Source organism: Myotis lucifugus, unplaced genomic scaffold (genome assembly GCF_000147115.1).
Source record: "Myotis lucifugus unplaced genomic scaffold, Myoluc2.0 scaffold_99, whole genome shotgun sequence".
NCBI lineage: Eukaryota > Metazoa > Chordata > Mammalia > Chiroptera > Vespertilionidae > Myotis > Myotis lucifugus.
The window spans coordinates 70,617-94,018 of NW_005871147.1; the positions used below are offsets into that span (position 1 = coordinate 70,617).

Here is a 23,402-nt window from a genome sequence, read left to right on the forward strand (position 1 = left end):
TATTCACTTGCAATATTACAGTTATGAAGTAGCAACGAAAATAATTTTATGGTTGGGTCACAACATGACGAGCTGTTCTAAAAGGCAGCCAAGGTTGAGAACCACTGCTCTATAGCATCCCTTGCAGATGGTGTTGTGAGGCACTAGCGTGAAGGGAATCGATAGCTCACGAGGCAACTTATTCCACTAAATCTGCTCTCAGAGAAGTATCTCTTTCAGTGGTTCTCAACCTTCTGGCCCTTTAAATACAGTTCCTCATGTTGTGACCCAACCATAAAATTATTTTCGTTGCTACTTCATAACTGTAATGTTGCTACTGTTATGAATCGTAATGTAAATATCTGATATGCAGGATGGTCTTAGGCGACCCCTGTGAAAGGGTCGTTCGATCGCCAAAGGGGTCGCGACCCACAGGTTGAGAACTGCTGTCTTACATTGAGCTGAAATCCATCTCTCTGCAAGGAGCCTCATTTGGCCTTAGAATTGTTGGAAATCTCACAGTCTTTAGAAGTTGATGTCATTAGCACAGATATATAATTATGTCTCGCCTTGAATCAGTGTTTTAAAAGAAGATGTGAGCCATCTTAAGAAGTACAGTAAGCCCTCAATTTTGTGGATCTTGATTTAACAGACTTCGAATTTAACGGACAAAATTCCCGGTCTATATGTCTTATGTGAAGATTAACACCCGGTTCATTATAAAATGCTTTTAACCAAGATTTGCTTAAACTTTAATTAACAGGTTATTTTTTTTTTGTTATTAAGTCACTGTCATTTTTAACAAATTTTAGCGAATGGGCCATATGTTGGGGAAAAAACACTGTAGTAATTGGGCCAACAGAAAGAAATGTTTTACAGAACTACAACTATAGTCTACATATTTAAATCCAAGTCACTCATAAACAATGTTTGATGAATGATTTGCACGTGATCACACTGCATCGCGTGCGGTACTTGGTTCTGTTGTCACCTGGCGTGACTTTCTGCAGCAGTTTTAATGCGTGCTGGCAGTGTTCTGAGAAGTGCTAGGCCCCACCTCGCCATGTGCATTTGCTTACTCAAGGTGACCGGTGAATATGCATGCATTTACTAGACTTATTTACTTATTTATTTTTTAAATCAGAATTTAAGCATTTTTTAAAATATTTTTATTGACTTCAGAGAAGAAGGGAGAGGGAGAGAGAGGGAGAGAGAAACATCAGGATGACAGAGAATCATTGATTGGCTGTCTCCTGCACACCCCACTAGACCTATTTAGCATAAATTTAAAATTATAGTAATACATATAGACTTTTCTGTAATTTCATTTTAATTACATAAAGGTGTCTGCATAAGTAAAAGCAGGTAAACTAATTTGTCAGTTTTTTAACATACCCATTCGGAAAACCACCTTTTATTATATAATGGACTTTTGGCTTTAACGGACACCCCCTCTCCTGAATTAGTCCGTTATATTGAGGTTTTACTGTATTTAAGGAATGAATGTGGCAGGAGAGGAACACTACTAGTAAGAGGATTCTAAAGTATCATGATAGCAATCGACTGCAGGGGGCGCCACACTCCAGAGAGTATCCGCTCAATTCCTTCCGGGTACAGCTGAATCAACTCCACCCCTGCTGGCTGAGAATTTTCAAGATGCTAATTGATTTTGTAAAAATTTTAGAATTTAAAAAGACCTTAAAGGCCATCTACCCTAAACTCTTTGATTAAAAAAACCCACGTTATTCTGCCAGTTCAGCTCTTCAATTTGGCAGTGAATGGCAACCTCCACTGCAAGTTATAAACGCCTGGGATGTTTTCTAAACAACTTGGGTGGTAGCCTCCACTCCCTGCGATTCTGATTTGATTGGTCTGGTGAGGGATCCAGGCAAGAGTTTGTTGTTTTGGTTGGTTTTTGTTTATTTGTTTCGTTAATCCTCACCTGTGGATGTTTTGTGGTTTTTTTTTTAAATTTTTTTTTCTAAATATATTTTTACTGATTTCAGAGAGGAAGGGAGAGGGAGGGAGAGATAGAAACATCAATGATGAGAATCATTGATCGGCTGCCTCCTGCACACCCCGCACTGGGGATGCAGCCTGCAAGCCGGCATGTGCCCTGACTGGGAATCGAATTGTGACCTCCTGGTTCATAGGTTGATGCTCAGCCATGTGGCTGTTTTTTTCCATTGCTTTTCAAAGAGAGTGGAAGAGAGGGAGGGGGGGCTTGATGTGAGAAAGACAGATTGACTGGTTGCCTCTCATGCACCCCGATTGCCCAGGTAAGTGCCTTTGACGGGGAATGGAACCCAGGACCCTTCAGTCCCCAAGCCAACCCTCTATCCACTGAGCCAAACCAGCTAGGACACCATTGCTGTTTTTATCTCTCTCCCTCTCCCTTCCTCTCTGAAATCAATGAAGATATATTTTTTAAATAAATAAAATGGTGCCCTGACTGGTTTGGCTCAGTGTATAGAGCGTCGGCCTGCGGACTGAAAGGTCCCAGGTTCGATTCTGGTCAAGGGCATGTACCTTGGTTGCGGGCACATCCCCAGTAGGAGGTGTGCAGGAAGCAGCTGATCGATGTTTCTCTCTCATAGATGTTTCTAACTCTCTATCCCTCTCTCTTCCTCTCTATAAAAAAAATCAATAAAATATATTTTAAAAATAAATAAATAAAATGGTAACTTTTGAAAATTCTCAGAGAGGATGAGCGACAGTGGACAGAGGCCTTGGGCAGCCTGGCCTGGCAAAGGTTGGAGCGGAGACCGTGGAGCCTGCCCTGCAGCCAAGGCGCCGGGTCTCCTTTAACCGCGGTGGGTGCAGGGACGCGACCGGCGTTGCTATCGGCGCGGTTGGGGGTGTGGAAACTGAATGCGCCCGCAGCGACAGCCACGGCTTTCTCCTCGGGCTCCTGGGAGATTTCAGGGGTGCCTTGGCCACTCCCTGTCCGGTAAGTCCCTGGCGGCCGCCGCCTTCGTCTCCCCGCGGGGACCATGGGTTCCTGCTCCGGGCACTGGCTGCGAGGGGGCGAGAGGCCTGCGGGGTCCAAGTCCGTCCGTCCTCTCCGCCCGGTTTCCCGTCTGCAGGGCACGCTGGTCAGGGCACCTCCTGCGGGGAGGCCCGAGGGGAGAGGTGGTTTCCAACTTACTGGCCTTCTGGCTGGTTGAGAGCTGGAGAGGCTGGGTGGTGGCCTGTTGGTCCCCACTTAGTTATGAGGAACCCATGAGAAATGAGGTGCATTTCTGAGACATTTCTATCTCTTCGGTCTGATATTTGGGAGCAAAGCGCAGTGTTAATGGAAGGACGAGGCACAGACAGGATCATCTTCTTTAATCTGGGGGACTGGTGAGGCATACAGCAAGGATCGGGGGTCCTCTCTAGCTGAACACAGACTGACATTCCTAGTGACTGCAGTGAAGCTGGAGAGTGCGGCTTGTGAATGGATTGGATACAAGGGGCATGGGGCCCACAGCATGCTTTACGGGACTGCCTAACACAGAGGATGTCTCTTCCTTTCTCCTCTACCCCCTTTCCTCCCTTAGAAAACCCAGTAGTAGAGGTCACCTTCAACCAAACAGCTGTTCTACTTAACAGTCATGTGTGTTGCATGTCTCTGCTTGAACAGCAAACTGGCTTTCCTCCTCTTTGTTCTTCTCGTTCTGCCGATAGGGCGATTTCCTCCCCTCTATCTTGCAGGGCAGATAGTTAAAATACAGTGCAATGCTGAATACGCCTATTCCAAGGGCGGCAATAAGAATGATGACGATGGAGCTGATATCTTCATTCAGTTCTGCCCAAGCACAGAAGACAGAGAATTGGAAGGGTTCAAGAGCAAGGAGGATCACCCTGCCCCAGCCCACCAAGCCCAGTTCTCCGTCTCCTCCTCCCCAGCCCACTGAAATCTTTCTTCTTTCCATGTTTGGATAAGACTCCCACCCCCTGGGGGACTCCCATCCTGGGCCTAGCAGCAGGGGAGCCATGGTCACCTTGTACAATGAGAGCAATGTCTTTGCTGACGGAGCCCAGCTGGTTAGTGGCCGTGCAGCAGTAGGTTCCAGTGTGGTTCTGGGTTGCCTTCTGTGGCATTTGAAAGTCGAAGATCACTCCATTCCAGGTACATACCAACGATGGAGTTGGGTTTCCCTTTGGGACACAGGCAAGCTTCTGTTCCATGCCTTCCAGCCATGTTTGGTTGCCAGGGCAACCAGATTCCTCTAACCGAGGCTTGTCTGGGGAAAAAAGAGTCCCAGAGGAAACAGAGTTCAGTGTGCACCTTCCCTCCTCACTAGTCATGCTCACCTCTCCCTCTAATCCAAATGCTGTCTCCCCTCCACCCAAGAGGAGGACCATCCGCTCCCTGCTTTGAGCCTCTCTCCTTTTCTTCCGTCCCTGCTGCCAAGGAGTGACTGAGGTGCAGCACCAGGCATTTTCACGGACTGTGACTAAATGATCTGACTGCTCCTTAATGGTGGCTCTGGGGCCCCTGCTTCTTAGTGGGTGAGAACGTGGGTAGTGATGAACCAGAGATGAGCATTTTCTATTTTTCAAAGCACAGATTTTTAGGTGGAAATTTCCTTTCTCAGCATAAACTCTTAACTATTACTTCCTGGGTTCTCAGTCATTGCCCCCCCCCCCCCCCCCACACACACACCTGATTACTGTAACTGCGTTCTCTCTTCTGTTCCCAGTTCCCTCACATTTCTCCCCACTCACTTTGCTGGGGGTAAGGTCAGCATGGAGAGCTTTAACTTAATTTTTTCTTTTGATTGTTTAATGAGAAAAAAATGTGGGAACTCTAATAATGAAGCCGCTGGCCAAGATCTCTGGAAAAGGGACAGTACTATTCCTTGCTTTGAAAAGAAAGATAGGGCCGGTACTCACATAAGACATGGAGCTGGGCTGTGGTGGTTTTGATCAACCGTTGACCCTGAACCTCCAAAGAGGCCTCACAGGAGAAATTTCGGCCATCATCTTCCTCCCTGGCGGTCAGTAAAAGCCAGGCAGGCTCCCCAGGGGCAGGGAGGTCTGGGGCTCCCTGTAGTCGAAGAGTAGGGCTGGGTGATGTTAACACATGCCCTGCACAGGTCACGTTAATATCTGTCCCTGCCAGTGGGTATAATTCTTCTATCTCCAGGATTGGTGGAGGGAAGCCTATAAGGAAAAAGACAACCACACATCTTTCTCCAAACTGGCAGCGCCTTGGGCACTCTTGCTGCTGCTGGCGTCCCTCGGGTAGACAGACAACAAGGGGAAGACTGTGGAGACTGTTACTGCTCTGTGCTGAATGGCAGGAGCAACAAGGTGCTTTAGGAACTTGAGAGCTTTTCCTACAACAAATGCGGCCTGCCTTGGCAAGGATAGCAAGATGTCTTTTCATCTTACAGATTTCCTCCTCACTCAAATGACTGTTTCTAGAAAGGAGTTCAAGCATTTGAGTAGCATGGCCTAAGCCCGTGGTCGGCAAACTGCGCCTCGAGAGCCACATGCGGCTCTTTGGCCCCTTGAGTGTGGCTCTTCCTAAGCCTTAGGAGTACCCTAATTAAGTTAATAACAATGTACCTACCTATATAGTTTAAGTTTAAAAAATTTGGCTCTCAAAAGAAATTTCAATCATCGTACTGTTGATATTTGGCTCTGTTGACTAATGTTTGCCGACCACTGGCCTAAGCAAACAGGATGAAGGCTGAAAAAGCTCCTGTCTCGATGCATGTTTCCAATCTGCCTGCACTGATCAGAAAATCCCCAAGGCTTTATTGCAGGCATTTCCAGGGGCAGAGAACCCTTACGGGGAAGGGAAGAAGCCGGTAACTTACTATAGACATGCACTAGCTCTCTTGTTTTCTGTTCCATCGGACCCAGAGATACAAGGCAGGACAGCTCCTGATCACCAGTCTCCATGGCCCGAACAGTGGCATTGGCCCATGCGGTGTCTCCCTCCCAGGAGAGAAAGGGGCTCAGCTCCTGGTCCCCCAAGAAGATCTGGAACATTAACTCTTTGGCTGGGAACACTCTCGCCATCCCACAGCTCACAGTCTCTGCTGTCTCGACCTCCATAAGTGGGGAGACCCAGATTTGGGGACGCTGAGAAAATTCTGCCAAGAAATGAGGAAAAGGAAAGAAAGGAGGAAACCCATGGTAAATCATGTCACAGAGGACCCCACGATGTAGGAAGGGAGGAGGGCAACAAGCTCTCTGTCCCCCAGGGTGAGTTTAAAGCCCAAGATGAGGTGAAGCTCAGTTACCCTCACACCCTCATCCTAAACCCCGTGGGAACTTAGTCCTCAAGGCCAAGGTAAGATGAGGACAATGAGCCTCAGGATTCCTTCCACACCTGAGCTCCAACTCACCAAAAATCTGGAGCAGCTTGCTGGCTGAGCTGGAGTGAAAGAGCCCACCACCATGTGACCTCAGGTCCAGTTCTGCATGGCAGGAGAAATTGCACCTGTGGTCCTCCCTTTGTGCTTTGGCAATGATGGTGACCTCAGCTCTCTGGGAGGCCACAGCCACACTCATAAAGGTCTTTCTATGTAGTTCTTGGTTGCCCTGGAGAAGGGTCAGGGTGAGGTTCTCCAGGGGTGCTACCCTGGGCACATGGCACTTCACTGTAAAGACTTCGTCCAAGGCCACCCACGCAGGCAGCAACTCCAGGATCACCTGCTCCGGTGGCTCTTTAAGACAAAAATGCAGGTTTGATGAGAGAAGGCTGCTCACCTCTCCAGAAAGAAATGGTATAGGACAGGCAGCCTGTGCTAGAAGGTGGCTGCTACCATTAAACCATCTGATCAACAGTGTCAGACGGGACAAGTTAGCCTTTGGCTCTTCTTCTGCCCATGAAAGGTGGCTACGGCCATAACCAAGAACTGGGATGCAGAGGGGTGCCTTGCTTTGATGGTTGCTGCCATTCGGAGAGCTTTTATCTCTTACCAGAGTGCTTCAGAGGTGTGAGCAGCTTCTGAGGAGCTCCTTAGCATCACACAAAAACTACACCCAAGTTAACCATGCTCTTACCCCCACAGTGAGCACACTTATTCTTAAAGCCATGTCTTTGCCAATACTATCTGCCCACCTGAAAGACCCTTCTCACCACCTCCATCACTTCCGATCCTAACCAGTCTGCAGGAGTGAAGCTCAAGTGTCTCCTCTCCCATGAACACTTCTCCAACCCAGCCCACAGAGATACTCCATCTCCAACCCCTATTTACTCTAAGGATTTGTGGCAAATAATTCAGCACTCACTTTATACTTTTTTGATTATTTGTAAGTGAGCATTATTAGCATATTCCCCTTGTATTTGAATGTATTCTCCAGCACAGATGTCTGCATGCACTCTATGGTATGCTCCTCATTTAAAAGCCTACACCAAAGGTAAATAGAAGTAATTGGCTCTATAATTCCTACAATATGATGGAAATCTTTATTAAGAGCCCTAACTCTCTCCTCTGAAAGAAATCTCTGTCCAATATTTCCCTAAAGAAGGCAGTCACGTTCCCCCATTTTCTTCCTGCCCAGCCCTCAGCCCCACTCACGATACACGGTGATGCCCAGGCTTCTGTCCTTTTGGATCCCTGCGCAAGAGAAGAAGCACTGCAGAATGGAATTCTTGGTGACATCCTCCAGGAGAAACTCCTTCCACTGAGGCCCTCTGCCCACCTGGGTTTTCTTTAAGAAGGTCTCAATTCCGCTGGGTCCTGGGTCTGGACAGTTAGTGCTGCAGTTGACCACTAGGGATTCTCCAAACTTTACCAGAGCCTGATCTGGCCAAACAGAGACCTCAAATAGCCCTTCTGTGGCCCCTGAAATGATCAATCATATATGCCAAAGACTTTGGTGAAGACCACAAGACCCTCACAAACTACAGAGCCTAGTTATCTAGTTACAGAGAATAGGAAACCTACCCTGAATGAAAAAGTACGGGGACTAGACAAAAAGACCCTTAATGAACAAGTTAGGACCCTGATTCCACCATCATTCCCTCCACTCATCATCTTTCTTGGGATCTGATTTCCCCATTAGTGTCACTGTGGAAACTACAGAGTTGCTAAAAAATTATGCTCAGGAAGCCATTCTCTTCCTAAATTTCCAGAAATCTTTGAAGCTCTCAGGATTGGCTGCTGAGGACCCAACTGGCTGCTGGGGTAATTAGACCCCTAAAAAAGAGCTTTGTTTTATCTCAAAGCAGTGTTTCTCTCAAACCATATGGCCTAAAAATGACAGTCACCAGAATCACCTGGATGCTTGTAAAACTACAAATTCTAGCTCCACCTCAGACTGAATGGTTAAAGAAGGTGGAACCTGGAAATACGCAGGTGAACAAAACAAGCACTCCTGGTGACCCTAATGCACACTAAGTTATGAGGACCACGAGTTTCTAAATGTGACTCCCAGGGTCACTCATTTTCCATGGCACCTTTCACCTCTTCTCAGAGTGAGTCTGGTGCTAAAGCATCAGATGTTTTTGAATGCTTAAGAGGTTAGCCTGTTAGGGAAATCTCAGGCGCAATGAGAAAGGTCTCGCTCAGGTAAATTTTAGATGCCTGGTGAAAGCTTCCCTACAATCCCCTTTAGCTACTCCAAGCCCACCCACTTCATCTCCCAAATACCAGTCCCCTCTGGGAATAGGCACTCCCGTGGCAATGTTACCCACTGAGGCTCAGTTCCTTTCTAATCATTCAGAGAACTCACTCCTCATAACTGAGCTATGGGCCCTATCCTATCAAAGTCCTCTTGTGGCTCTTCATGACACAGAGGGTGGCAACAAGGAAGTAAAACTATTTTTTTTAAGAGCAGAAAAGTAGGACAGCCCTGGGTTATCCCAATACAGTCAGAGACACCTAGATTCTGTGTCCTAGTGATGCAAGGAATAGATATTTCTCCCAAGAGTCCAGGGGGCAATAATACTAGAGTGTTGCCCTGTTCAGGACTTCCTGTCCTTTTCCTCATTGACCAGCCACCTGTGTCCTGACACATACTAGCTAAAGAAACTTTTCCAAATAGCCTCACCTGGGAAAGAGATCAAAGCCAGCAGGGCCCAGACACCAAAGAGTAGCATTTCCATCCTTGTGAGAAAGGCCAACAGCTGGAGAGAACGAAAAGAGCAACGCTGGAGAAAGTGACCAAAAAAAAAAAAGATATAGAAAATTATTTCTTTGGTATTTTTTAAAGCCAGCTCCTTTCCTGAAACCTTACATAGTTTGGAGAAACTACAGCAAGAGTGTCAATGGTGTGGGTGATATGAAAAGAACATCTTGTTTGTATTTTGGGTTGGTTTATGCATATAGCAAAAAGACGCAGGAAAATAATAGGGAATATTAGATTAAGTGGAAGTCCTGTATAAGCGTGTATCTCACTTGTCTGTTTACATGTTTGCTTCTATTTGAGTCAACAGAAGAGGGCTGTTAGCATGGAGCCATGAAAAACAAGGTTTAGAGGGATAAAATCTGATGTTTATCTAGCACTGTCCTGCAGACAGTGACCCTGAATCTAGAAAATGGTCCCTGGAGTTCCAGCCTCTGATGTAAGGGAGACATGTTTCATCGGGCCTCTTTCTTCATGATCTCTATGAAACACCCCTCAAGATAATCCGTCTTTTCCTGATCTGCTTCCAAGTTCACCAACGGATTACGTCTTGGGCTGAGTTAAATGTAGAGTGTCCACTTCTCTTTTCTCCACCAAACCATAAACATTTTCCTTCAAAACCTCATTCAAGCTTTTTTTCTCCTGAGAAAGGTTTCTTGACTGACCCTGTCCAACTTCACAACACCTCACTTATTCACATTATCTGTGCCTCACTTTATGCAAAGCATGAGTCCTACAGCTCATGGATATTAAAAAGTCTAGATAGAAGACGTTTAGGGAGTATGGTTTTCATTGGAAATGCGGGTTAGAGGTTGTGCTTGCATATTGGTTTTACTTAGAAGTGTATGTTACAGATCAATCAAAATAGCAGTGTTTTAAGTATTTTTCACATCTCACGTAGGATTTAGAAAATATCCATTGTTCATATTGAAGGGCACAGGAAAATGGCCTTCTCACTGTTTCAAGGGCACACATAACATTATTTAGCGGAATGATTCTTTTCATGTCAGTCACATTAACTCATACACTGCAGAATGCCAATTAACGTTTTTATTATTTTTTTATTGTGGGCACTATTAGAATCCTGATGAACTTTCTAATTCCTTGACACAAAGTGCTCTCTTCGTAACACCTACTCCGAGCTGGGCGTTCACTGCGGACCTACAGGCACGTTCTCGGTCACATCCTGTCCAGTAATTTCTAACATTTGGAAAACATATACGGTGCTCCCGACACTGGACTGAGTGCTTTGCTTTAATCACCCCCACTTTTACAGGTGAGACGGAGGCTAAGAGAAGTAAAATAACTTATTCCAAATCACACAACTAATGAAGAGGTTCAGGCAGGATTCAAACCCAGGCGGTGGTCTGAGGACTTCGCCGCTTCTAGATATTCTGTGAGTCCATATTATCTGTGCTTGGATGAGGCCACAGCACCACAAACAACTCTGAATGGAGGGACATCTAAGAGCTCCCAGCATCCTCCCCTTTACCTCTTAGGCCTCTCAGTATGTCCACCTCCCTCCCCGGACCGCAGGCCTGTGAGCGCAGGGCGTGTGTGTGTGTGTGTGTGTGTGTGTGTGTGTGTGTGTGTGTGTCACTGATGGATCCCACGAGTCCAGAAGTTAATTAACCAGGAATGAACGAACCAGCCAACCCACCAGTGAGGATATTTACAAATACTTGAGGGAGGACCCGCGCCCACCATTTGGCTGCACAGAGCAGAAGGCCAGCTCTTGCTCCGAAGGAGTTTCCTCTCTAGGGTGGCTCTCACGCTCGTAGCCCCGCAGACCGTAAAGGCTTTTAAAGGGAATGGCATTTAAAACATTGAAAAAATTATGTGTGGAAAAAAAGACAAGTGCTCCTTAGGGTTTCCAGCCCATGAACGTGTGAGGAGGCGAAGCTGGCCCTGAGGCCAGATCTCTATCGGTTCCGCGAGGAGACACCGGCATAAACCCGAGCAAACAGAACCAAGCCTAGATCCTCACTGAGGGCCGCTCCCCGCCGCTCCCGCCGTTCCTCTCCTCGGGTCGCTCGGTCCACTCGCCCGCCGGTCTCGCACGCCTCGCCTGCCGCGCTCTCGGGTCCCGCCACGCGCTGGGACCGTTTGGTCGCTCGAGGAGGCGCCACCAGGCGGGGGCGCGCGAGGGCGCTCCTGATCTGCCTAGAAACTCGTGACGTAACGCAGAAGCTTCGCCAGGGTTGGCTGAAACGAGTGAGGCGAGCAGGAAGCTAAAACGAGAGGAGGGGTGCGCGGGGGAGATCCAGGTAGGCAAGTCAGTATCCTGCTCGGCAGAGAAAGCCTATTTGGCTCAAGTTCATCGCAACTACATAAAAATTTAAAAAAAGGAAAGGGTTTGTTGCAGAAAATAATGGCTCCATCGGTAAAACCAGGGGTTGTCTTCCTCTGCGCCTGTTCCTCTCGTGGTACGGCCTGGAGACGCGAGCCGTTTGGCGCGGGAGGAGGGTGCGCGCGCAGCTGCCTTCCCGCCTTGGGCCGCAGAGCTCGTTCGGCGTTGGACCTCGGTCCTCACGGGCTCCAGATCCTAGCCGGCCCTCTCGGCCCGTTTCTGGATGTGCCGAGAGATGGGTTTGGCAAGACTCTGCCAGCATCCGAACAGTCACTTTTGTGTGCCGCCTTCACATGCAAGTCACAGGCTTGAGCGGACTAGACTTTCCTCATTTCCTGCCAACCGGGCCTGTGTTCTCGCTTCCCCCAACCGCGAGGGAGCCATGGGAGTGGGAGAGAGAGAGTAAACCCACCTGTTTCGTCTCTCCACCCTGTTCCCCTCTCCTGAGTTTCCATGTCAAATGTCTTCCCAGGTTGGGTCTCAGAACATTGTCCCTAGTTTCTCATCTGTCAAAGGGAATGACAGTTTATATAGCGAGGACCATTAAAAAAAATTTTTTTTTCAATTACAGTTTACATTCAATATTATTCAGTCTCTATGTGGCTTCTTCTGTAAACCGTTGGTTATAACACTTGTGTTCAGCTGGGCTTCAGTTGGCTGTTCAGGTTGGTTCATCTGTAAAGTCGTAAATCCGTTCGGCGCGTGCAGCTTCCACCTTCAGGTGTGCAATGGATGGTAGTCAGTCTGCCGTTTACAGCCTCAGAATGGTGTTTCCTGGCTACTCTCTCTCAGAGTACTGGGCTTTCTTTTTCTTTATAGCACGTATCACTACCCGGCGTTGAGGGAACCATCCCGTGGTGCCCTCCACTAGCTTCTATTAGCCCATCTCTTCCCAGCTTGGCATTTAGTGATAGCAGGTTGGTGGCCTGAAGACATTCATGATGGGGAAGTACTTACATCACTAACATCGTCAAAGGTTACAAATTAGGGAGGAGAGGAGTCTTTTTGAGTACTGGTTGTTAAACCTTTGCTAGAATACCGCTGTATATAGCTATTTATTTATCTGTTTACCACCCCTTGTCCCAAAGGTGGCGATGAGAATTTGGATCTGTCCGACCAACAAGCTTGGTTCATCATCCCACCTCTGTCATCCTCTATCAGAGGATGAATGGAGAGAATGGAGGATACGATGGATAACGAAATGGAGAATAAAATCTATAATTACTGGTTTGAAACAGTATCGGGAACCCAGTATTTCCTCCACAGCCAACTATTTTTGAAGTAAGAAAAGGCTCAGAAGTCGGTAATGGGTGGGGCTAAGAGTCAGGTGTACTAAGGTGAAGAAAGTGGTGGTGGAGTGGAGAAATGGTGCTAGGTGCCATTGATGTGGGGGTGCTTTGGGAGAAGGGGCTAGCTAGAATGTATGTATCCATTCATTTGTGCATCCTTATTCCTGTGTGTCTCTGCTTCTCCACCTAGATTATGAACACCTCAAGAACAATGGTTAGGTTTCATCTTCCTTCTTCTAGTACCTAACATACTCCGACTATATTAGATGCTCTCAGATACGTGGAATTAATCATGAATACTTAACACATTCTTTGCACAAAGAATGTTTTAATCATTCCCAAAATACAGAAACATCTTCATTGTGGTCCTCTTGGTTTACAAATGACAATCAGCAGCCAGGGTCCTGGGCCTGGATGGGAACAAGGAGTAAGCCCGAGAAAACCATTTATTCCTGGGGCTCTGGTTAGTTTTATTTGTAAATGGGAAGGGAAGAAAATAACATGAAGTGGAGGCAAGAGGCAGAATCCCCATGGGAGGAGAGGAGTTTTAGAATGACTCCACAGCAGGCCTGCACCCTGCCTCATCCCATGTGACATCCTGTTACCCAGTAGGAGAGTGGCCGGCCGGCACAGTGTATCGACCATTCTGCCCTGTGGAGAGAAAAAGACTGGTTCTTGCTTCCCACACACATGACCAGCTCTTAGTGAGTCTTCCACACAGAGCAACTTCATGCCTAGCTCTCTCATCTATCTTTCTGCCGCCCCTCTGATTCTTCCTTTAAGTGTCCTTTGTCCACGGTATCTGTACTTTCCCCCCAGTCAGTATGCTTTGACATTTTAAAATCCTTATCTCCTTCCGAAGGGGGAGAACACTGTTTTACGGGCTGAGAGTTACTAATAGATAAATATCCCAGGTGCAACCATTGACTCTCCCTCCAGAAAGGCTCAGCCCTACCAGTCATCATGCCCCTTGTTTTGCAGGGCATTTTTAGAGTATGCAAGGCACTTAACTCCTTTCATCCTCACAGCTGCCTGCAGAGGCAGCCTTTTACATTATTTATGTATCCAGTTTAAAGCTCAGAAAAGTTAAGTAACCATCCCAACGTCCAGTGTTGGTAAGCTGACAACTTTGGGGCTGACTGCCAGATGATGAGCAACACATTTTTATAGAAAATGTTGCTGCCAGTGATGAAGAGAGAAACCCTGTGGCAGCCATGATTGCATTATTTTAATTGTTCCCGTGTCTACAGCTGATTGAACCAAGTGGGCACATGGGGTCGAAGCTGAGCCAATTGGATTCTCTTTCCCAGGCATTTAGACGGGGACTGGGCTTAGCTAGTCTCAGTGGCTGCTTAGGATGTTAGACCATAAACGTAGGCGGCGTAGTCTGTCTAGACTGGGAGCAGAGAAGGCTGGTCTGCAGAGGGAGTAGTGAAGCAAATGCACCAAGAGAAGCAGAAACCTGCCAATTTCCAGTCCAACTTCCACCGTGTTCCTGAGGCCCAGCTGCACCCCTTCTGCGGGCTCGGCAAGTCACCGAGTCTTCTCAGATCAGCTCTCCCTCAGCTAGCTCAGGTTGTTTTGTTACTGCAGCCAAAAGACTTTTCTTTAATATCGGAGAAAGAACTAGATCCCAGGTCTTTAAGTCAGAGCCAAGCCCTGCCACTGTCCCACACTGGTCTAGACTGCAGAAAAGGTCTGGTCCTTGCCTACTGCCCCTTTCCCTGTCACCACACCCTTGTTGGGGCTCTATCCACTAACTTAGTCCTACAGTGTCCTCCTCACCAGTTCTTCATCCCCCCTGCTCTGGACACAATCTTTTTTGCACAGTGGATGGTTGCGAGAAGATTGGGGCTCAGCAGTTCTGAAAAGGAGAAAGAGAATACCTGTGAGAGCAGAGAACAGTCCCAGAGACCGAGGCAGACTCTTGCTCTCCCGCCCAGGCGTGTGTTTCCTGGGGGCTGAGTACTTCCAGAGTAGGCGAGGCCTCCCTCCTAGAGGCCCATTTAGACATCCCTACGATGCCTGCTGGAGGTCGGGGTGGCCAAAGGTGGGGACAGGAAGACTGAGATTTGGGTCTGTTTACTATTATAGTTTTTAGCCAGAGTAGATGGTGGTTCACCCAAACGTTGGGAGTTTCTAGGGAAAGAAAATGCCAAAACAGGCAGCACAGAGAGCACGAATGAGGGGACTCTTTCGGTAAATATCCAGGGACATTAATCAGAATACAAAAGATGAGATGAGGGGCAGAGTTAGGCACCTGTAGAGTCTACTGGACCAGCTCTGAAATGGAAAGTTTGCCCTTGGCTTTTGGTCAGATCATTCGCCAAAGACACTTATTGGTTTAGAGCAGTGGTCTGCAAACTCATTAGTCAACAGAGCCAAATATCAACAGTACTTCTTCAAAATAGACTCGCCCAGGCCGAAAACCAACTTCTGCACATGGGCCACGAAGTTTCAATCGCACTGTACGTGCGCCTGCACGTGGTTTTTTGTGGAAGAGCCACACTCAAGGGGCCAAAAAGTCACATGTGGCTCACGAGCCGCAGTCACTTATTGGTTTAATTAGAGGGACACTTATTGGTTAGCCTCCAGGATCGCCAGACTGGCCACCACTAATTCGATAAGCCTCAGTTTGCTCTTCTGTAAAGTGGGAGTACTGGTTTTCACAGCATGGAAAGTTGGATGAAATCAGCTATGCATGTAAAGTGCTTAGTACATAACATGCTCTCAATAGATGTTGGCTGCTGCTCTGCTGCTGCAGGCTGTGCAGAGCCCTTCTGGACCCTGCTCGAGGACACAGAAGAATCTCCTAACTGATGAGCATTATGGCCACTAGTCAAACCTGCTCAGTAAAAGAAGCCCCTGATTCCTTGAGCCATTTCTCTGGGGGCACTTTCAGACTGCAAGTGGAAAGAGAAGTGTTGTGAGTAGAACTTGGTCATCTCCTTCCCCTCCCCCCCCTCCCGCCCCCGGGACCTGGCCAGACCTTGACATGCCACGTGGCAAGTGTTTTCCGAGTGACTCTGGTAATCGTTGCACCAGTAGTGGCTGTTGATCTGGAAGATGCCATAGTCAGAGCTTCCATCTGCATATTCATTTACCTTTGACATATTGAAATGGCTTTCCACAAAAGCTAGGCACAGCCCTTAGGAAAAAAGAGAAGAGGGTGCTAGAGGAGGCCAAGCTGAGAGAGAGGGAAATGAAGGAGAAAGGGAAATGAGGACTCGAAAGAAACAAGGGCTAAGAGGCTAGATGGGGCTAGTGGGCTAGAAATACCTAGCTTCTCCTCCCATCCTTTGGTCCATCAACCCACCCATCAGTTTAACAATTCATCTTTCCATCCATGCTTCCAGCACTTAATAATCACCTACTGGGTGCCAGGAACTGTGCAAAGCCCAGCAAGGGACACTTAGTTGGTCCAAATACAGATGCCGCCTTCAAATGGCCTATAGTACAAGAATGAAGATAAGGACCTACAAATACCACAAAATAAATTTAAAAATGAAAGCGTTGTAGGAGTGGTGTGCACAAATTCTGGGCAAAATGGAGATATCCCTAGCATGCAATAGTATGAAGCCTTTGCATTGACTGTTCCCTCTGCCTGGAATGCTCTTCCCCATGCCCTTTACTTTATGCAGCACTGTTCAATGTCACCTCCTCAGAAAGGCCTTCCTTGACCTCCCTTTCCAGTACAGTGTTACCTGTCACCTGCCCCCTGCTTTATTCTTCTGCATAGCACTTGTCAACACCAGGAAGTACTTTGTATATTTTTGTGTTTGTTAATTGCTTGTCTCTTCCCCAGAATGTGAACATTATGAGAGAAGTGGCTTTGTTTATATCCCTAGCACCTAAAATAGTTCCTGGTATATAACAATACTCAATAAATAATTGTTGAATATGGAATGTTGGGAAAGGTGTCTTAGAGGGGGCTGCTTTTTGAACTTGGCTTTTAAAGATGAGAGAGAGAGAAAGATGGCCAAGTAGGAGATGACCAGGACAGGAGAAATGGGGGTGGGGGTGAGGAAATGGCACTCACAGTCACTCACGGAGTAGCCCTCAAACCCATCCAAATCTTCCTGGTGCAGCAGCTTGGCCAAGTCACAGCGGCTGATGAGGCTGGCCTGGTTTATGGCAACAAGGCAGCTGAACAAGGAGATGAATAATGCCCTTGTCATCCTCGGAGGGGAGAAGGTTAGCTGAGGGCCTGCGGTTCTTAGGGTCTCTCAGACTTCCTGCTGGCTCTCTCTCTGAGAGTCTGAGGAATCTGGAAAGAGAAGCCAAACGTCCTCGCTCACTCACTGCTCCCCTCCTGGCTGTTTCGTCTCTTCTTAATTATTATGTACTATTCTGACGAGGGATGAATAACCTATATCTAATCCCAAGGAAACATCAGACAAGCCAAACAGAGGGAACTTCTAGGAAATAACTGGCTTATATTCTTCAAAACAGCCAATGCCATGAAAACAAAGAACGGGGCTATTTTTGACACTAGTGGTGTTTGTGCTTGTGCGTGTGTGTATGTGCGTGTGTATATGTGTGTATCTTTCCCCTTAAACTAGGTGTATGTCCCTGAGAGCAAGGGCCTTGGTTTCTCTATCCACCAGCTCCCTGAGTCAGACATGAAGCAGTTTCTGCTTGAACAAGGTGGCTACCCTGTTGGCCTTGTCTCCTCACAGATCTTTTGTTCTGTCTTCTAAGACTCACTCCATGGCATCCTGAGCTTGCAACCATTCTTTTGTTTCTGTCTCCCACCCTAGAGTGGCCAGACTTAGCAGATAAAATCACAGGATGTCCAGTCACATGAGAATTTCAGACAAACTACGAATAGTTTTTTTTAGTGTATGTATGTCTCATGCAACCCTACCCTGCCCTGACTGAGCAGGTTCCTTCAGAGACGCGTGTCACTGAGCCTTGGAAAGCAATGAAGTCCACTCTTGAGGTCCCCTTGGGGAAGATAGTGGTTCTAGCAGGTGCATTCTTACCTCCCCTTCTGAAGCTTACCTCTCTCCTACCCCTCTCTGACTCCAGTCCCAACTGGCCCAGGAATTTCTGTGAGAATCTGTAGAACAAAGCTGTTTGGGTAGGAGCCTCCTCTTCCTCATGAACTATACTCTAGCCCCGCCCAGCTCACAGCACTGCCTGTTCTAAAGAAGGTGGGAATGCTGGGCAACCCCCATCCCCCACCCCCTGCCTCCTGGAACCCCAGTTCTGTGACATCATCACTCTCTTGGAAATACTCTGGTCTTAACCATGCAAATTGACTGTGTCTTTGAAAGCTTAATTCAATTTTAAGTAACTTTAAATTTAAATTATACATTTAATTAAAATTTTAACTTAAAACTTAAGTAACTTTTTATGCAAAAATATTAAAATTCAGAATTCTAGCATTCAATATCCATCTAGTTACCAGTGTAAATAATTAGTATCATGTTATGTCTAAAGTGCAGACATATAGACAAATTTAAGAGTGATGTGTAATGTGATTTATGTAATATGGCAAAAATGTCCTCAGCTTCCATTTACGACTGAGGCAAATACTGTACTAATTCACAGGTACCTCCAGACCACGAACAGGAACACAAGAACAAGAAGAAATTGCACATTCGGCATTACTAGAAAATGCTATTTCATTACACTCACTTCTATTGCTATCTGAGAGGAAAGCTTTGACAAGTTCACTAATTTCTTTTCTCTTAAGTACTTTTCTACTCAAAGCCTCTTTGCACTTTCAAATAGTACTTAGCATGGGCCCCATTAAGCTTTCATTAAACCTGCAGAGGCAATTGCAGTTTTGCCCCCATAGACTTAGGTAAGATGTGAAGCAGCACCTCCCAGTCAAGAGAGTGGGTGTTTGGTTAGGTCATGCTGTGCCGGGCTGTGGGCCAGATCCTGAGGGACAGAGGTGTCTGTGGTCCTTGATACATTTATTTTGTATGAGGGGGACTGGAAAGTATAGGGCCCAGGTAGGAGCTCCTCTTGCCAATTCTAAAGGTGATAGTAGAAAAGACAGTAAAAATCAATTGCTATGGAAAATGTGAGGAAATGTCTGTTCTAAGTTTTCAGTAAAATACAAGAAAAACCTCAAATGATACAGCCTGCTGAAATGCAGAACACACAGAACCAAAATCAGTGAGAGATGAAATCTGCGCTGAAGGCAGAGGAGCGGATTCCACACTGTGGAAAACTCAAACAAGGGTGAAGTCGCACATTTGAGACGTTCTCCACATGCAGAGCAGAAAGACACGGGGAATCGATGAGACAAAGAGGATGGGTATGGACGACGAAGATTACAGACTTATACTGGGCCAAAGACACCAGCACTGAAAAAGGTGTGGGTGCAGATCTGACGGTAGCCTATGTCCCAGGAAAGGACAGTCACCGCTTAGACATACTCAAACCATATAAGACTGTGAGTGTTTGGCTTTATCATCAGGTTTAAACTTTACCCCACAGAACATATCCCTTTTCAAATACTTTTACAAATCATTTATAAAATAGACTACAAATAATACTCAACTTCCCCTTCCAAAGGAGGAATTATATAGGCTCCATACTCTGGCAACAACTAAAACAAAACAAAACAAAAAACAATGTCACACACACACACACACACACACACACACACACACACGCACACACACACATACACACTTCTTTCCTCCTGAGTATTGGGTCAAAGGCAAATTAAAATCTGGAATTACAGGTTTCTAAAACTATGAAAATGACATTAACATACAAAGTTTATGAAATCAGAGTGTTGATAACAGTTTATGGAAGAGGGAGTTATAGATCTGTCAAACTTGAGAACTCCAGCATCAGCTAGATTCAGAAGTGGAGAAAAGCTTCTCACACATCTCCATTTTCAGGCCAACTCACTGTGCAATTTATCCAGTGGCCACTAGAGGCCAGCAGCGGCCCATGCCCAGAAAGTATTGCGGGGGGATTCCACCTTGTTGGTCCCTCAACACCAAGAGACTTCCCTGTGCTACCATATATTTAAATTTTTTATTGATTGATTTTTTTTTTTTAGAGTGAGAAGAAGGAGAGCTATTTGTTGTACCACTTATTTTTGCATTCATTGGTTGATTCTTGTATGTGCCCTGACCAGGAATCAAACCTACAACCTTGGCATTTAAAAATTCTTTCCAGGGGAGTCAAAGGTCCATCACTGTTTTATAACAATGTTTATCAAATTTGGATGCCACAATCAAACGTTAGAACCAACTGTGGAACCTCCACCTTTTGAGGTAGAAGATGGAATGGAGACAGCTCAGGAAGTGTAGTACAGTAGAGAAACTTGGGAGCCAGATAGGCTGCCACTTACTGGCCCTGTGACTTTGACTGAGTTCCTCCACCTCTCTGAGCTTCACCCTGCAGAGATTAGGCAGAGAAATAGAGGGTATAAGCCCAGGCACAGGTAGGGTTGATATATGGCTGCTACTACTATCATTTTTATTAAAGACTAGTGACCTGGTGCACGGATTCGTGCACATTGAAATTAATTAGAAAGTGGCTGGTGGGGCGGGACAGGGTGAGATGGGCTGGACACGCCCTGGAGCCAACCTCCTGTGGTCTTTCCCCAGCGTCTGTGGAGCCTGGTCCCTCTGGCAGGTGGGGTCCCTCAACCTGGCCTGCAGGGATCGGGCTGAAACTGGCTCTCCAACATCCCCAACTGCAAAGTTGCTGTTGTACAGGGTGTGGAACACAAACGCAAGTGTGCAGTAAACCAGATTTGGGGTCAACAGTGTTCCAGCAACAACATAACCCACAGCCAAAGGTGGAATTGCACAGCCCCACGAGGAATCACGCTCCCTCCTCTCTGGTTTCCGGGTGCATCACACAAGAACTGCCACTGCCAAGTCACTGCAGCTCAGCAGCTCCTGTGTTGAGCATCTGCCCCCTGGTGGTCAGTGTGCGTCATAGCAACCAGTCGGATGGTTAGACACTTAGCATATTAGCTATATATATATATATATATATATATATATATATATATATATATATATATATATAGCTTAGAAAGACTGCAAGCCCTTCTTTATGTAGGAAGGACTCAATCTGGGAACAGTGGATACAAGCTGTGTTGATAAGAGGGTCAGCAGGTTGTGTGGATGAAAAGCCAGGGTCTTTCTAGGGAGCGTGGGAAAATTCCAGGGGCAGCAGAGGCTCCAAGTAGATAAGTGGTGGCTGCCAGCTAGACAGCTGCAACAGTATCAAGGACCAGCCGCTGTGGATGAACTTTGACAGGTTTGACTTTGGCAAAGCCAATCCTTCTTCCATACCCATAGCAAGAAGCTGCCTGACTGCTTATAGAGAAAGAAGACGCAATCTTCATTGAGCACCTATTTTGTGCCAGACACTGAGCACTCATTCATGCCTGTGATCCTGTGAGGTGGGCACACTCACCCCATTTAACACTTGTGGAGCCTGAGATTTAAAGGCACCAGGACCTGCCTAAGTCACAGAGCCCTGCTGTCTCCACGAAGTTCAGATCTGCCTCGCTTTTGGACAACAGTGATAGCACCCGTTAGGGTGTGCTGTGTACAGGAATGGCCTGGCGACCTCTTGTTTTATTAGATGCTAATTTCTGTACATTTTACCAAAGTGAAAGTATATGGCTTTATAAGCAACTGTTTAATGGGTATGGAATTTTCTTTTGGGGTGATGAAAATGGTTTGAAACTAGATATAGGTGGTGGTTGCACAACACTGAATATACTAAATGCCATTGAATCGTTTACTTTAAAAGGGTTCATTTTAGGCATTGTAAATCTCACTTCAATAAAAATAAAGAGACAGTTCCTACCCTAGCCTGTTTTGCTCAGTGGATAGAGCGTCGGCCTGCAGACTGAAAGGTCCCAGGTTCGATTCCGGTCAAGGGCACATGTCTGTGTTGCTGGGCTTGATCCCCAATAGGGGGCGTGCAGGAGGCAGCCAATGAATGATTCTCATCATTGATGTTTCTATCTCTTTCTCCCTCTCCCTTCTTCTCTGAAATTGATTTAAAAAAACATATTTAAACAAGTAATTATATATTGGGATCATCACTTGGAGGAAGTAATAAAGGGAGGGAGGAGAAAAGTTAAGGAAGAGCTGAGGGCGGAGAGGTTTTGTGGTGGTAAGGGGCTTAGCAGTTTGGGAAATTGTCACAAGAACCTCTAGACCAGTGGTTCTCAACCTTCCTAATGCCGCGACCCTTTAATACAGTTCCTCATGTTGTGGTGACCCCCAATTTCATTGTTAACAAACTGAACATAATTAAAGCATAGCGATTAATCACAAAAACAATATGTAATTACATATGTGTTCTCCGATGGTCTTAGGCGACCCCTGTGAAAGGGTCATTCGACCCCCAAAGGGGTTGCGACTCACAGGTTGAGAACTGCTGCTCTAGACTGACTCTGAGAGCCAAAGGCAGAGATTTAAAATGAGCCCGAGGAGGTGAGCAGGAGCCAGGCCCTGCAGAACCTTATAGTTCATGGGAGGGACTGTAACGTTCCATCTAAGAGCTTGTTAGAAATGCAGAAACTTGAGCCCTACTCCAGCCCCAAGCCTACTGAGTCATAATCTGTATTTCTGACAGGAGTCCCAGATGTTTCTTATATTCATTACGGTTTAAGCAGCACTGGTCTGTATCATGGGAAGAAAAACCCATATCACCAGCCAAGAGGGTAGGCTCCCAGGCATAGCTGATGCACTTTATTTTGAATACCTTCTGAGACAGGGCAGTGGTTTCTGAAAAGGTATTTAATTTTTGAAAATTAGGTGCTATAAATCCTAGAGAAAGACCTTACTTAACTGCAGGGAGTTCTGTCATAATAAAATTCCTTCGCCTAGAAACATTTCCTGTGGAGTTAGTACTCGTCTTCCTTAAACTGAAGCGGAGCCACATGAACAAAAATGCGATAAGAAGTCGGCGCTGGGCCAGGTCCACCCTTCACACAGCTGGATCGGATCTGAGGCAGCCCAGGTCCCGTGGCAGGTCTGAGCCAACGCGGACTTTTAAAGAAAGTTAAGCTGGTGGCAGTTCTGCCCCTGAGCGCAGCTCTACGTTGAATCTTTAATGCTGAAAATGTAGAGACTTGACAAAACTATTCCGGGGAGTGTGGTGGCCAGGTCTCTCGACGAGTAGCGTGCACCCGGGAGAGAGCAGCAACTACCCTCTGTTGAAGCCCCAGGTGACCTTCGACCTATGACCCGCACCTTGCTCGGCGCTTCCTGGCGCAGCTTCCGCCCCCGCCCCTCCCGCGAAGGGCCGGCCCAAGGGATGTGGGCGGGGCCCTGGAGCCGGCGGTTAGGAGCCGTGCCTGTTGGGGGCGGGTCTCGCGAGGGGCGGGATTTGAGGAGGCTCCCCGCATTGGGCTGCCGGGTGTGGGCGGGGCCAAGCGCAGGGTTGGGTTGGACGGAGCGGGGAGTGAGTTGCCGCCTCTGGGTTACCTGGACTTCGGCGGCCAAACCTCCGGAGCCGGGGGAGGCAGGCGGGCCTGTAGCAGATCCCGGATCTAGGACTTTCCGGGCCGACCGGAATCAGGGACCGGCCCGGCCCCAACAGGTCTGTGAGGAATTCGCGAACTTGGGGTTAGGAATCCCGGACCCGGATCAACAAACACCAGACCGGAATTAGAGCGGAAAGTCCCGGAAGCACGATTCGCGGAGGGGAACTCGGCGCGAGCCGGAAGCCCGGGATCGCTGCATCGCCCGGAACGG

General features: G+C 47.1%; 2 protein-coding genes across 2 annotated transcripts in view; both read right to left on the reverse strand.

Moving 5' to 3' along the window:
• Positions 1-3,324: 3,324 nt before the first annotated feature.
• Positions 3,325-9,066, reverse strand: LOC102442565 (intercellular adhesion molecule 5). The gene is made up of 7 exons (XM_006092256.3): positions 8,980-9,066; positions 7,506-7,772; positions 6,327-6,647; positions 5,793-6,071; positions 4,861-5,130; positions 3,966-4,208; positions 3,325-3,769 (listed from the first exon to the last, which is right to left on the reverse strand). Exons 1-7 carry the CDS (start codon positions 9,032-9,034, stop codon positions 3,567-3,569), a joined length of 1,638 nt encoding a protein of 545 aa, XP_006092318.1. The 5' UTR covers positions 9,035-9,066; the 3' UTR covers positions 3,325-3,566.
• A 3,998-nt stretch (positions 9,067-13,064) lies between these two features.
• Positions 13,065-23,402, reverse strand: part of LYZL6 (lysozyme like 6) — a 20,916-nt gene continuing 10,578 nt past the window's right edge. Inside the window, exons 4-7 of the mRNA XM_006092149.3 lie at positions 16,733-16,960; positions 15,683-15,841; positions 14,479-14,557; positions 13,065-13,344 (exon numbers count right to left, since the gene is read on the reverse strand). Coding sequence (XP_006092211.1) covers positions 13,275-13,344; positions 14,479-14,557; positions 15,683-15,841; positions 16,733-16,871 — 447 coding nt within the window. The 5' untranslated portion in view covers positions 16,872-16,960 and the 3' untranslated portion in view covers positions 13,065-13,274. The remainder of the gene's footprint in view (positions 13,345-14,478; positions 14,558-15,682; positions 15,842-16,732; positions 16,961-23,402) is intronic.

Coding starts and splice junctions, on each gene's coding strand:
- LOC102442565 (XM_006092256.3), bottom strand. CDS start 9,034: ATGGAAATGCTACTCTTTGGTGTCTGGGCCCTGCTGGCTTTGATCTCT. Junction 4,209..4,860: donor AGCCCAGCTCCATGTCTTAT/GTGAGTACCGGC, acceptor TTTTTTCCCCAG/ACAAGCCTCGGTTAGAGGAA. Junction 3,770..3,965: donor CATTGCTCTCATTGTACAAG/GTGACCATGGCT, acceptor GTGCTTGGGCAG/AACTGAATGAAGATATCAGC.